Source organism: Pocillopora verrucosa, chromosome 11, assembly GCF_036669915.1.
Source record: "Pocillopora verrucosa isolate sample1 chromosome 11, ASM3666991v2, whole genome shotgun sequence".
In the NCBI taxonomy this organism is placed as follows: Eukaryota; Metazoa; Cnidaria; class Anthozoa; order Scleractinia; family Pocilloporidae; genus Pocillopora; species Pocillopora verrucosa.
Genome location: NC_089322.1, coordinates 4,226,887 through 4,238,920, shown reverse-complemented (window position 1 = coordinate 4,238,920; position 12,034 = coordinate 4,226,887). Strand labels below are relative to the sequence as shown.

The window sequence follows — 12,034 nt, the reverse complement described above, 5'->3', positions numbered from 1 at the left end:
CACCGCTGAAACGGTTGACACACGGCGTTGTTCACTCTTGAATTTCTCCTCCATTTTTGCGGCGATCCGTTTCATTTTCTCCTCCTCAGACAGTCCTTCTTTCTCTTCTTCTGTTAACAGACTCTCAAAACCTTGTGCTTTCTCATCTTTGGGTTCGCGCATTGTCATCGTGCGCTCATAGCGAACACGCGCGATTCGCTCGCGAACCATGGTAATTTGACGTTCGCGTTCTTCCTATGGATGGAAATAGCAAACGTAAGTAAACAGAAGTTGAAAATATGGGTAAATAGAACAACAACAACGCAAACTATCAACAAATTCGGGTAAAATGCGACGACGGTAAGATGGATTAGGGCATTTATGAAAAAGAAACAAAGGAATGAAAGAAAACTTACTTTCTTCCGTTGCTCCACAAATGTCTTCTGTCTCTCTCCCAGACCCATAATGGTCGCCACCTCTTCCTGTTTTCGTTCAATTCGAGACTTTTTCCTTTCTTTCCGGGCTTTCAGCTGAACGAAAACAAAAGAAACTTGGTGAAGTCAAACGTAAAATTTGCCGAGATCACTTTGAACTTTTACGAACTACGACTATTAATAATTCTTTGTGCACTTTTTGACATCAACCTTGACTTGTGACCAAAAGCCTGATTTCAAAATGATTTGAAAAAGGTATTTCAATCACGGCTCATCTTTCTTTTATTTGTTTTGCAGAGAGATCCTTTTCCTCCGACCTGATGACTTCCCTCAACTCACAACCAAATTTGACAACTTTTAAGGCCTTGAAAATGCCAGAACTTCCGTCATCCCGTCTCCAAATTTAGTTTTCATCACAACAGCAAATGCGTTTCTTGCTCTTTCTACTGACGTTTATAGCGTTATAGCTTTTAAAGCGCGTTAAGAATCCTTTGTATTGTCCGGGTGATTAGAACTAAAACATACCATTTCCTCTTGACGAGTTCTCTCTCGTTCAAACTTCATTCCAACATTGGTGTGCTCACGTAACAGAGATGACAGGATTTCTTGTTGCTTCTCTTTGGAGACTTCTACGTCTATCACTGTCTTTTCTCGCTTCATAGCAAAGCCGCCCTAATTGAAACAAAACATGGAGGAATAACTAATCAAAAACACCCGTAAAAAAGAAGCAGTAACATCTCAGTATGATGAAATATTTATTTTTCTTTGTCGTCCGTAAATTTTACGCTAAACCCGTTTTCTTCTGTTTTCCTTGATAATTTTGCGCGGGAAATTTTGATACGCGGCTGACCAGAATCGATCCATTTGTGCATACCCTCGTTTGACCACTGTAATATACCCATGGGCTCAGATTTCTCTATGCACAACGATTGCGACAAACGTTAACCCCTTGAGTTAACCCAAACATCAATTGCCCGCACTATCTACCATACATGTCTTGTACTCTTTGCTCTGGGAATTAATTGTAAATTCAAACAGTACACCCTACTTGATTTTTTTTTCTTTCTTCTTATCACCTCTCTGCTTAAAAAACGCATTGGTATTGTGCGGACAATTTCCATTAAGGTTACTCATAGTTCTCTTCTTACCGGTAATGGATAGTCCGCTGGAGCCTGTTTCGGTTCTTCCGCCTTCTTTGCTTCTTCCTCAGCCTTCTTTCTGGTCGCTTCTTCTTCTTCTTTTCTCCTGGCCTCTTCCTCCTCGGCTTTTTTCTTTTCACGCTCTGCTCTTCTACGCGCTAAGCGTTCATTTAGCTGTCATAATAACAGATTAATAGCGTCCAGGTCAGAATTATATATTTCAGGTAACATACGTGTTGCGGAAAGAAGCGTAAATTTAGCTGTATTTCAATGTTTTTTTCTAATAAAACAAGTGATTTCCGACGGTAAATTTTACGCTTATAAGAATTGACGTGATTTAATTAAAATGATTTAGAGCGGCAACATTTTATTCTATGAAAAACAATGAATTCTACAGGCTGTGCTTTCATTTGACCCCTTCACTGGCGGACAAATGAGACTTGCCAACAAATTCGATTGAAATTGTCCTTTCTTCCGTCTAAAAACCATCGCTTCCCCTGGTGGAAAACTTGAGTGTGACAAGAAACGAGGCAAGCCGATGAATTTTAGCATGGATCAGTGCTAACAATTTGTTTCGTTTCAGTGACAAATTGGCGCTGGCGTTTATCCACTAAAGGGCAACTTAAGAATATCTTAGGTACCTCCCACTCACTCGAAGGAGAATAAAAAATTTTTGTTTGGTGAAGATAACAATAAAATAATAATCAATAGAGAAAGAAGCAACGAGAGCTAAGGATGGATAAGACTGTCTTACAATTCACGTTAATGATAAACGCGAACTGAAAAATGCCAAATATCTGAGCGCAGTAAAATAGAAAACACTACAGAAACAACAATAAACCAAGAAGAAACAGGAATGGCTGATGATGGATATATAAAAAAAATAATAATAACAATAATATTAGCAATAAAATATTAGTTTGGTAAGATAGTTCAACATACAAGGGGAATTAATAAACTAAGAAGCTACGGGAAAGGTTAAGAATGGAGAAGATTGGAGCGGAGTGCAAATCACTACAAAGTATGAATTTTATAGAATAGAAATACATAGAATTGTTAGTACTTAACGAGGGAGGAATAAGGACGGCAAATAATGGAGAAGATTGAGATGGATTGAAAATAACTACCTAAGCTACATTTTCTAAAATGCGCAATGACGCACCGTGTCTTTCTGTCCTTCTCTTCTCAACATTGTCTTCTCTCGGATAAGAGCGAACTGTTTCTCGGCCATTGTCACAATAGAAGCCGCCATGTCTTCTTCGTACTGTTGTTCTTCTCGTTTCCTCCGTTTGGCCTCCAGCCTTTGCCGCACCATATTACGCTGTCTCTCTACATCAGCCGCCATAGCCTGAGGAACACAGAGAAAATATCAAAACGATTCTGCAAATGAACGTTAAACGTTACCAGGGATGGCAATGGTTTTGTTTATCAAATTCTCTCTGTGATTGGTCGAGAATACCTGCACCTCCCTCTCAGCCAATTAAAGGCTTAACCCAATCGTGACCTTGTCAAGTCTGTTTGCGCCCTCATTGGCTTTTTAGTGGTAATTCTCTATTTTCTGATCAGTTTTCCTTTAACGACACGATGCCAAAACGCCTTTCAGTTTTTAATAAGAAATGGAGCTAAATTTTGTTGATAGAGGAAGGAATGTGTTTAGGTCGAAAAAGACATTGGAAAAAACCAACTCTTAGGGGCTGGTAGCTTTGATGACGGGAATAAATTCACGTAAAAAGATTAACATAAGTCATCATTGCCGAAATTTGAGATTTTTAACCATGCATTCCAAGAAGCAGAAAAAGTAGGGTGGCCTCTTTAAAAACCAATTCAGTCTGGATAAATGATAAATCTTTTAAAACAAGAAGTTTACCTTTCTCTTGGCGTCATGCTGTTTCTGTAATAACTCCATTGCTCTCTGTATCTCCTCTTCTGTGGCTCCAGCCAACTTTCGAGCTTCTTTTTCGTTCTCCATCTCAGCTTCCAACTCTGCCAGCTTCGCTTCCTGTTCTTCCTCCAAACGAACTTCTTCCTCGTCTGCTTCGGCCAGATTCGCCATCATAGTTGACGGCGCCTGTCGTGAGAAGAGTATTGAGTCAGTAAACACTAAAGATTTGTTATTAATACTCCTATCCAGCTGTTGCACACTTCCTTGTATATTAGTTAAGATTAAATTAGCACCGTCCAACCTATATGCTTTGTTATTCTCGACACATGATTGCTAGATAACGCACGATAACTCCGACAAGTAACAATCTAACTCTAAGTGTTTGCTATCTTAAGAAGTTAAGTAAACCACGACTATCCTAAACTGCCGCTTATAAGCCCTCCCCTTCCCCCGCCCTCTTACTAAACCCTCTCCCCTCCCCTCCCCCCCACTCATGAGCCCTCCCTTCCCCTACTGCAATAAAAAGATGCACCCGATATCAGCCCCTTCCTTAATCTTTTCCTCTTTAGAGATATAGGAATTCTGGACTACTACAAACAGAGATTATGAAAAATTGTTGAGGAACAATAAGTTAATAACTTCTTTTTAATTATCAAAGTTTAAATTCAAGGGAAAAATCTGAACTTCCGTTTTGTTATGTTCCGGTTTCGTTCGTAATGTTCGTTATGTTCGTTTTATTTCTATTCCAAATGTCCTGAAATGAGTTCGTTTTATCGTGTCGTTTTGAAGCTTAATTAAAAACCAATAGATCCAAAAATTAATTTGAATAAAGATAACACTTCTCAAAAGGTCAATTAAGGGAAATTTATGGAAACAACTAAGAGAATGTCAACTTTGATCAACGGATATCTTATTACCAGAGTTGTGCTTCTTTTTCTCACTGGACGGGAACCCATTAAAGTTGCAGCCAAGTTGTCCATCCATCCTTCTCGGCGTGCCATGCGCTGATCAGTTCTGATTCGCGCCAAGACGGACTCGTCCTGTGAAAAGTAAATTTCGCAAATTGTTGAATGAGGGGCACGTCATCCAAAACTGTAAAACATCGTCATGAAGAAACAAATATCCACAAAACACAATCCAGAAATAGGATGAACATCTAAATTTCAGTTGTCTACCAAAAAAAAAACTAAGCTTAGAATCAGATACAAAATTAAAATTAATTACGACTTGATCGCACGCATTTTCCAGCAGTTTAGTCGGTTTTACTGTAATTTCTCATTAGCTCTTATTGGTATTTTCCTCTCCGCTGACTGTCCTGATTGGCCCTAGTGATTACTCTGGTGTCACAACACTCAGTCGAAAAGCGCCCTAAGGACCCTTCCCAGATAAAACACCTTCAGAATCCCTGAAATTCCACTTCCAAATATGTAAGCCTTAGCGACCTTTTTGCTCGGATCCTGTTTCACCTGTTTGAAATTGACTAACCTTGTCGGCGCCCAAAATGTTGGCAACAGCATTGTTCTCGGTCATTTGCTTTTCTTGTAAATCAGCCATGATAAGAACAGATATTTCTTCTTGAAGTTTCTCTTCGTCAACTCCTTGTGTTAAGAGCTGTGCTCGTTTGGTCTCTATATGGAGAACCAATGCTTCTTTTAAGAAGTTCATGTGCTTAGCTCGGCTTTCAGCAATACGAGTTGCATTAGCCTTCTTCTCTTCCTGTGAATTTGACAACAGTAAGACAAATGTAAGCTACATTATTATAGCTCTCGGTAATACGTGCCGGCGCTTGCGCACTTGGACGCGCCTGCGACTTCACTGTGCGGCTCGCTGATATTAAACGCGTCTGCATGAATCGAGAGCTTTCCCCTCTATTTGAACCGAGAAATATAATAAAGATCTTACTAACCTTGTTTTCTCGGTCCGTATTGTAATTTACGACACCTAGTTTTTCCGCTCAGATTTACGGCCCGCGCGAAAATTCGAGCGGAAAATAACTGTTTCGTAATTTACAGTATCCATTTTTTTTTCAATTTAATTCAAAAATGGAAGAAAAACTTATGGACAAAGTAAAATGCTAGTAAAGGAGGGGTAGGAAACCTTGGGGATGATACCAATATCAGACGACAGAAATCGGTATGCTTGAAAGGAAAACGAACGGAAACGAAAGTGGAAACGCGAAGAGATGAGAAACAAAAGGAGGAAAAATCCATACCTCTGTTTGTAATTCATCAGGAACAGCCTGCATTGCATCCCGAACTGCATCCAATCTCCAAGCTCTCCTCTGATTGCCTAGTTCATCCACTCGTTGTTGTCGTTCTGTCTCAGTTAAATACCTGGCTGCGGCTAAACCATCTTGATCTGCATCAGCTTTGGCCAAGAGGTCTGTGAGTGCCTAGATGAGTGAAAAGAGATTCTTAACCGTCATTTCTACACATTTCTCGAAGGGCAATTTCTTACGGACTGTCAAACAAGAATAGAGATTTGTATTGTTTTTCTTTACTTCTCCCTGAGACTGGTCCAGAACACTCGCGCCAGGCACCTAACCGAAAAGCGTCTTCTCTTCTTGCGTGTTCCCACGCTTCTAGCAGTTTTCTCGTTTTTGTGACTATTGCGCAGATGCACTAGTAATTTCGCTATCGTGTGGGTTCACGAGCGTAAGTATGTGACATTGGAATAACATCGGAGCCAATCAAAATCCATTTGGAGGTCTATCGGAACTATCCGTTTCACGAACATTTGACGATTGTTACCCGAGATTGTTTATTCGAGTTCTCATTGGCTCCTTGTGATATTTTCCGTTGTTCCCATTGGCTGGTTGTGATTACTTCGGTTTTGGTTTTACGTCACTCAATCGAGGTTCGCTCTTTTGCTCTCAAACCCAGGAGCAATATGTAGGTGGCTTTTTTGAAACAATTCCGAGATGAATCTGTTTGTGCACCCCTCCTAACAGCAGGAAACAAGGATTTTTTATACATCATGTAACCGTTCGCGAAAAATACCTCTTGTTCTGAAGAGTGTTTCCTCTCCACCTCACTCAAAATGGCCTCCTGTAGTTGTGCCAGTCCTCCTTGCTCCACATCCAGTGCGTTCCTCTTGTCAATCTCACTGTCCTCTGCCTGCTCCTTCAGAAGTTTCTCCTCCAGTTCCTTTTGTGCCTCTTCCTCAGATTTTTCCCTATTTGCCGCCCGGCGAGCCTTGATGGCTGCGATGCGCTCACGAGCAAGTTGCTCCTGTCTTGCGCGATCCTTCTCAAAGCTGCAACAGAAACAGGGTTACTTTGTCAAAACCAGAAATTTTCGATCAAGCGTCAAAAATTATCTGGAACGACTTCGATGTTACTTTATTTGCTCCGTGATTGGTCTAAAAACATCGCATCCCCTTCTCAACCAAGTGCATGGGGATGGGGAGGGGGGGGGGGAGGAAGAGGGGGAGAAAAAAAAGATGGAGCTACGCCATCGGTAATACATGGTAACGTAGAGTAGGGATTGCTTTGGTTTTTCTTCACTTCGCTCTGTGATTGGTCCAGAAACCTGGCGCCATCATCTCAACCAATCAAATAAAAAAACTAAAACCAATCCCTATTTGGTCACTCGCGTTTTCCCGCGCTTCAAGCAGATCGCCGGTCTTGCTTTGCGTTCTCATTGGTTAATGATGACGTTCTCCTTTGCTCTGATTGGCCGATGTGATCACTTTGCTTTTGGTTTTATGACGCCTTATTAAAAACTTCTCTAACTTTTTCTTCACTTCGCTTTGTGATTGGTCCAGAAACCTGGCGCCATCACCTCAACCAATCAAATAAAAAAACTAAAACCAATCCCCATTTGGTCACTCGCGTTTTCCCGCGTTTCAAGCAGATTGCCGGTCTTACTTTGGGCTCTCATTGGTTAATGATGACGTTCTCCTTTGCTCTGATTGGCCGATGTGATCACTTTGCTTTTGGTTTTACGACTTTATTCAAAACTTCTCTAACTTAACGCAAGCAACTTACTTTGCCTCTCTGGCGGCCTGTTCCTGTTTGGCCAACCCAAATAGAACAGCAGCTGTATCGAAGTTGTCTTCCTGTTTGAGTCTTCGCTGTTCTCGCTTAAGTTTTGCCAGTTCTAGTTGTCGCTTCCTCTCGCTACCAAATCTCGCGTCTTTCTCGCGGAGACCTCGCAGCAGGGCTTCTTTTTCTTCCTCAAATTGAGACTTTAAAATAAAGCATGAGAGATTTAAACAGGGTCTTTTGCAATCCAATGGAGGAGACTTAAGAGAGACTGACAAGAGTTGGTGTGGCATTTTGTTCGAAAGAAGAAAATGAATATGAGAAATTTTTAAGGGGAAAGAGAGGATGGAAAAAAAATGACGCAGGAAAAAAAAATACCTCGAAGGCTAGGAGTTATGACATAGAAAGAGTAAGGGTAAGGAGGAGGAATAAAGGGTGGAAGGGAAGAGGAAACTGTTTAAAAAAGGGAAGGGGAAAATAGGAGGGAAATGAAAAGAAAAAATATAGGAAAGGGAAGGGTTAGCTAAGACATATGGGAAAGTGTGTAAAGGAAGAGAAGTGGAGAGTTAGGAATTATGAAACTGGAGGAAAGGACAAGGTGAGAGGAAGAGGAAAAAAGATATTTACGAGAAGGGAAGCGGAGGGGGGGAGTATAGAGCATGGAATTCGAAAGCGGAAGACAGAAGGAAAGGAGGGAGATGCATGGAAAAACAATGATGAAGTCAAATAAGAAGGGTAGAAAAGAATCCCAGGGGTAATTTATAAGAAAGAGGGGGGGGGGAACCGTACCGTTAGATCATTCAGCAGGGTATTCGTTGTGACTTGTTCAGCATCTGTTACTGTTTCCTCGATCAGGTGATTCAATACGTCAGCATCCACTGCATCAACTCCTTCTGCTTCTACTTGTTCAAGTGCAGCCATTTCTTCTTGATTTACTTCTTCCCCCTGTTGTCTCATCTTACGTAGCTTTTCAAGTCTTTCCTGCAGACGTTGTTTTTGTTGCGACCTTGATTCGCCCATCAGGGCGCGCAAAGCTGCGTCGTGTTTCATTCCTTCGCCAAGTAACCTGGTATTGGAAAGGAAAAAGAAAAAGCATGCAATTGTTAACACAGTCAAGAAATTCGTTTTCATTCGACATAGAGGTTTCAAAGAGGAAAATGAAAAAAAACAGGGAAAGAAAAACAAAATATACCCAACTGGAAAATAAAAACTGAATTTTCTTTCAAGGTCAAGTTTCCCGTGAGAAAATACTTCACCAAGAACAAAGGTAGTGCAGGAGGCATTAAAATCTTGAATGAAAACTCTCGGTCTGGTTTCTTGAAAATATTTAAACAAAATAAATCAATAAATAAATTTAGCAGCATCACCTCCACCTAGTTTCTCTTTGTCCACACATCCCTAAACTATTGGGTTTTCTGGAGGGATAAAATATGACAAGCTGGTGACAATCCCTCGAAACAAGCACTACAATGAACTCAACCAGCATCTGATTTTAGGATCGGGACGCCAATCAAAGCCCCTGCGTTAGGAATCCAGCGCCCTCACCAATGCCTCATTCCTGTTCCACTTACCTTGAGGCCTCGTCTAACTTTCCCTCCTGCCTTAGCCTCCTCTCCTGCAGCTTCAGCTTCAGCAGCTTGGCCTGCCTCTCCCTCTCGGACAGAGCCGCCCATTCCGCGTCTCCCATCTGTTTCATGAGGACTTCTGTCAGCAGTTTGTCCTTCAAGGCGTCATACTTCTGCTCCAGTGCCTCTACCAGTTCCTCTTCTGCAGATTCCTCCGTTGTGAGGCGAGCTTGTTTTCTCTTCAGACCCAACACACAGGCAGCCAGATTGTCGTACCAACGTTCTTTGCAAGCCATCGAGTGCACGCTTTGAAGCTGCTTAAGCACCATGGGATTCTAAACAAGAACGATGAAATAAATTAGTAGAAGCGAGACTTTCTTGAATCGTTACATCATTGACTGAAACACGACATTACATTGCACCTTGTACAGTACAAAAATACAGTTTCACATGAGAGTATTTGACTGACTGTCACAAACTTGGGTTTCTTCGAAAAAGTTCAACAGAGAACCGCCCTGGACAGCATAATACCAAATGAAAGCGCTTCACAGAAGGTTTCATTTGTGGTCATACACTGAGGTTTCATCCACAAACGTAAAAGTTTCAACCACGACATAATAAACAAGACCATATCAAAGCACTGCTCAGTATCTTTCATTTGAAGGGCCATAACCTACGATTTTATCCAATCATCCACCGACTTAACCCTTTGGTTCCTAAGAGTGATCAGCATCTAATTTCTCCTTACAGTAACACCTCTGACTCAAACATTAAGGTCAGGAGAAGAAAGGAAATGATCACCAACTAAGGAAGCTCTTGATTGTTAAACAAATTCTCCTTATCAGCACCTTGGAAAGTTATAGAGTGTAGTATGGAGAGTGTGCATACCGATGTTAGGGTGTAAAGGGTTGAGAGATAGAACCACCCTCTACAGCAATAAAAAAACCATAACCACGTGAACTTCTCAAAAGCTTTCACTTTGCTTTCATCCACAGACTGAATAGTTGGAGCCGTCTTGACCAACGTTTGCATTAAAAGTAAGGAATACAAACTGCTTTCCCCAAAGATTCTGTTCCTTACCTTCACAGCAAGATCTCGCAGCAAATATTCAGCTTCTTGTTCCTGATGTTGCTGAAGGGCGGCGAGTAGAGACACAGAATCGTCATCCGGCCCCAGTTCCTTTCCTTCCCCTGCAGCCTTCTGCCTCAGTTCCTCACGGCTCAGTTCAAGCTTCAAGCCTACACCTTCTCGCAGTATCGCTTCTTGCTCGTCAGCGGTCTCTGTCATTTCTTCGGGTCCAGACTCCCGCCACTGTTTTCGTAGTTCCTGGAAATAGAGGCGATAATCAAATAAATGGTACAACAACAGTGAGCAAGCCTTTATTCGACGAAAAAAAGCTTACAATTTACCATTTTTCACCCCCATTCCCTCACAACCTCCACGTAGCACGTTTGTCACATATGAACCTACTAATGACCTCGCTCACCACAAAGTTCTCTGTTGCTCTGTTGGAAGTGCGCTGACCGCAAAATCGGAACAGACTTGTATATTTCACTTCGTCTCCTTTTGCCAAATGGTTAATACCTTCCTTACTCTACAACCAACTTAAGAATTTACCGCCTTCCTGCTACAATCTCCGACAAGTCTTTAGAAAGCTCTACAACTGAAAAAAAATTAGAACTGATCGCACAAACCTTCAGTTCGAATAACCTCTCTTGCTGTTGTTCTTTATTAAGTTGTTGAGTTGTTTTCCTGAGGTCACTTTCTTTTTCTTCGCTGATCAAACGTTCTAGAACTAGGAGCTCACACAGATGTTTGCGTTCCATTTCTTTCAACACCGCCTCCTGCGAAATGAAGCGCATAGTACAACGAAATCAAACACGACTTCTGACCATAATATCTTAACAAAAAAAAGAAACAAACAAACAATGAAAATTGTGAAACAAGCCCTCAGGCTTACCCTCATGGAAGAAAGGCTTTGAAAACATTCACTACACCCGTGAATTAACTCAAACTGTTTCAGTATTTCGGCAACTAATTAGAAAACTTAAGAAACTTGCCGAATGCAGGATTGCCTCCTCGATCAATAAGACATCGTGGCAGATCGAAGCTGACTGAAATCAGACGTAAATCGGCGGAGGAAATTCGACGTTTTAAAAGTAGTTTTAGTTCGTTTTGTTCGTCTTTTTGTTCTCCCAACGCCAGTGAATCTTATTCCGACCTGTGGCTCATATAACTTAGAGAATGCCAGATTTATAAACCGAACTCCATTTCTTCTCCACATCTTTCAGCTTGAAAATCGATTGGTGAAAATGTGGTTAGGAGTTTCCCAATATTTCTTGTCTTTCATGTAACTAAGGGTCGGTCTTCTCTCGGAATTACACTGACACTGACGAATACGCGTGCGAAAAGGATTCATGAAAATCCTACTAGCTAAGCTGAAGTACCTTAAATCCCTTGTAGCTTTGTAACCACACAAACCTGCAGAGCTCCAATGCTCGTACTGGAGACTGATTCGGGTTCGCTTCCAGTCTCCAATGCCTTCAGCTGTTCCTTAACTTTATTCATCTCTGATTGGTCTTTCTGTTGCCACGCGATTAATCTCTTTTGGGCCAATTGCTTTTGACGGTCCTGATCCTGTTTGGAGCTATAATAAAAAAAAATCAAACTCTGGGACTAGTCATTGTCGATGGCCAGTTTAGGGGAGGAGGGGGTGGGGTCGTGGAGCTTGGGGGAACACATTTTAAGGTTTTCAGGGGGTACGGTGGAAGGATCAGTCGTCGCTAACAGAACATAAACGGGGGACTATACACAATTGACTGCCAATGAGGAGGATCATTAGAATACGGCAGAGCCTTAGGGGGGATCGGATAAATTTTATTGCTACACAACCAATTTCTCCAGCCCCCAGCCCCCAGCCCCCAGCCCCCAGCCCCCCCTCTTCTTAACCACAATCCTCCACCACAAGCTCCCCCCCTTCCCCCAAGGCGATAAGTGATGAGCGCCCCCTTGGTTACCTCACGAATCGTGCCACGTAAAACAAGAATACC

The 12,034-nt window shown here is 41.8% G+C and overlaps 1 protein-coding gene across 1 annotated transcript in view; it reads right to left on the bottom strand.

Annotated features, from left to right (window-relative positions):
* Positions 1 to 12,034, bottom strand: part of LOC131777909 (trichohyalin) — a 30,774-nt gene that overhangs the window by 1,509 nt on the left and 17,231 nt on the right. Inside the window, exons 23-38 of the mRNA XM_059094274.2 lie at positions 11,466 to 11,631; positions 10,679 to 10,828; positions 10,065 to 10,310; positions 8,991 to 9,319; positions 8,209 to 8,485; positions 7,423 to 7,622; positions 6,434 to 6,689; positions 5,647 to 5,826; positions 4,920 to 5,150; positions 4,352 to 4,474; positions 3,420 to 3,620; positions 2,715 to 2,900; positions 1,562 to 1,726; positions 939 to 1,085; positions 396 to 509; positions 4 to 234 (exon numbers count right to left, since the gene is read on the bottom strand). Coding sequence (XP_058950257.2) covers positions 4 to 234; positions 396 to 509; positions 939 to 1,085; positions 1,562 to 1,726; positions 2,715 to 2,900; positions 3,420 to 3,620; positions 4,352 to 4,474; positions 4,920 to 5,150; positions 5,647 to 5,826; positions 6,434 to 6,689; positions 7,423 to 7,622; positions 8,209 to 8,485; positions 8,991 to 9,319; positions 10,065 to 10,310; positions 10,679 to 10,828; positions 11,466 to 11,631 — 3,202 coding nt within the window. The remainder of the gene's footprint in view (positions 1 to 3; positions 235 to 395; positions 510 to 938; positions 1,086 to 1,561; positions 1,727 to 2,714; positions 2,901 to 3,419; positions 3,621 to 4,351; positions 4,475 to 4,919; positions 5,151 to 5,646; positions 5,827 to 6,433; positions 6,690 to 7,422; positions 7,623 to 8,208; positions 8,486 to 8,990; positions 9,320 to 10,064; positions 10,311 to 10,678; positions 10,829 to 11,465; positions 11,632 to 12,034) is intronic.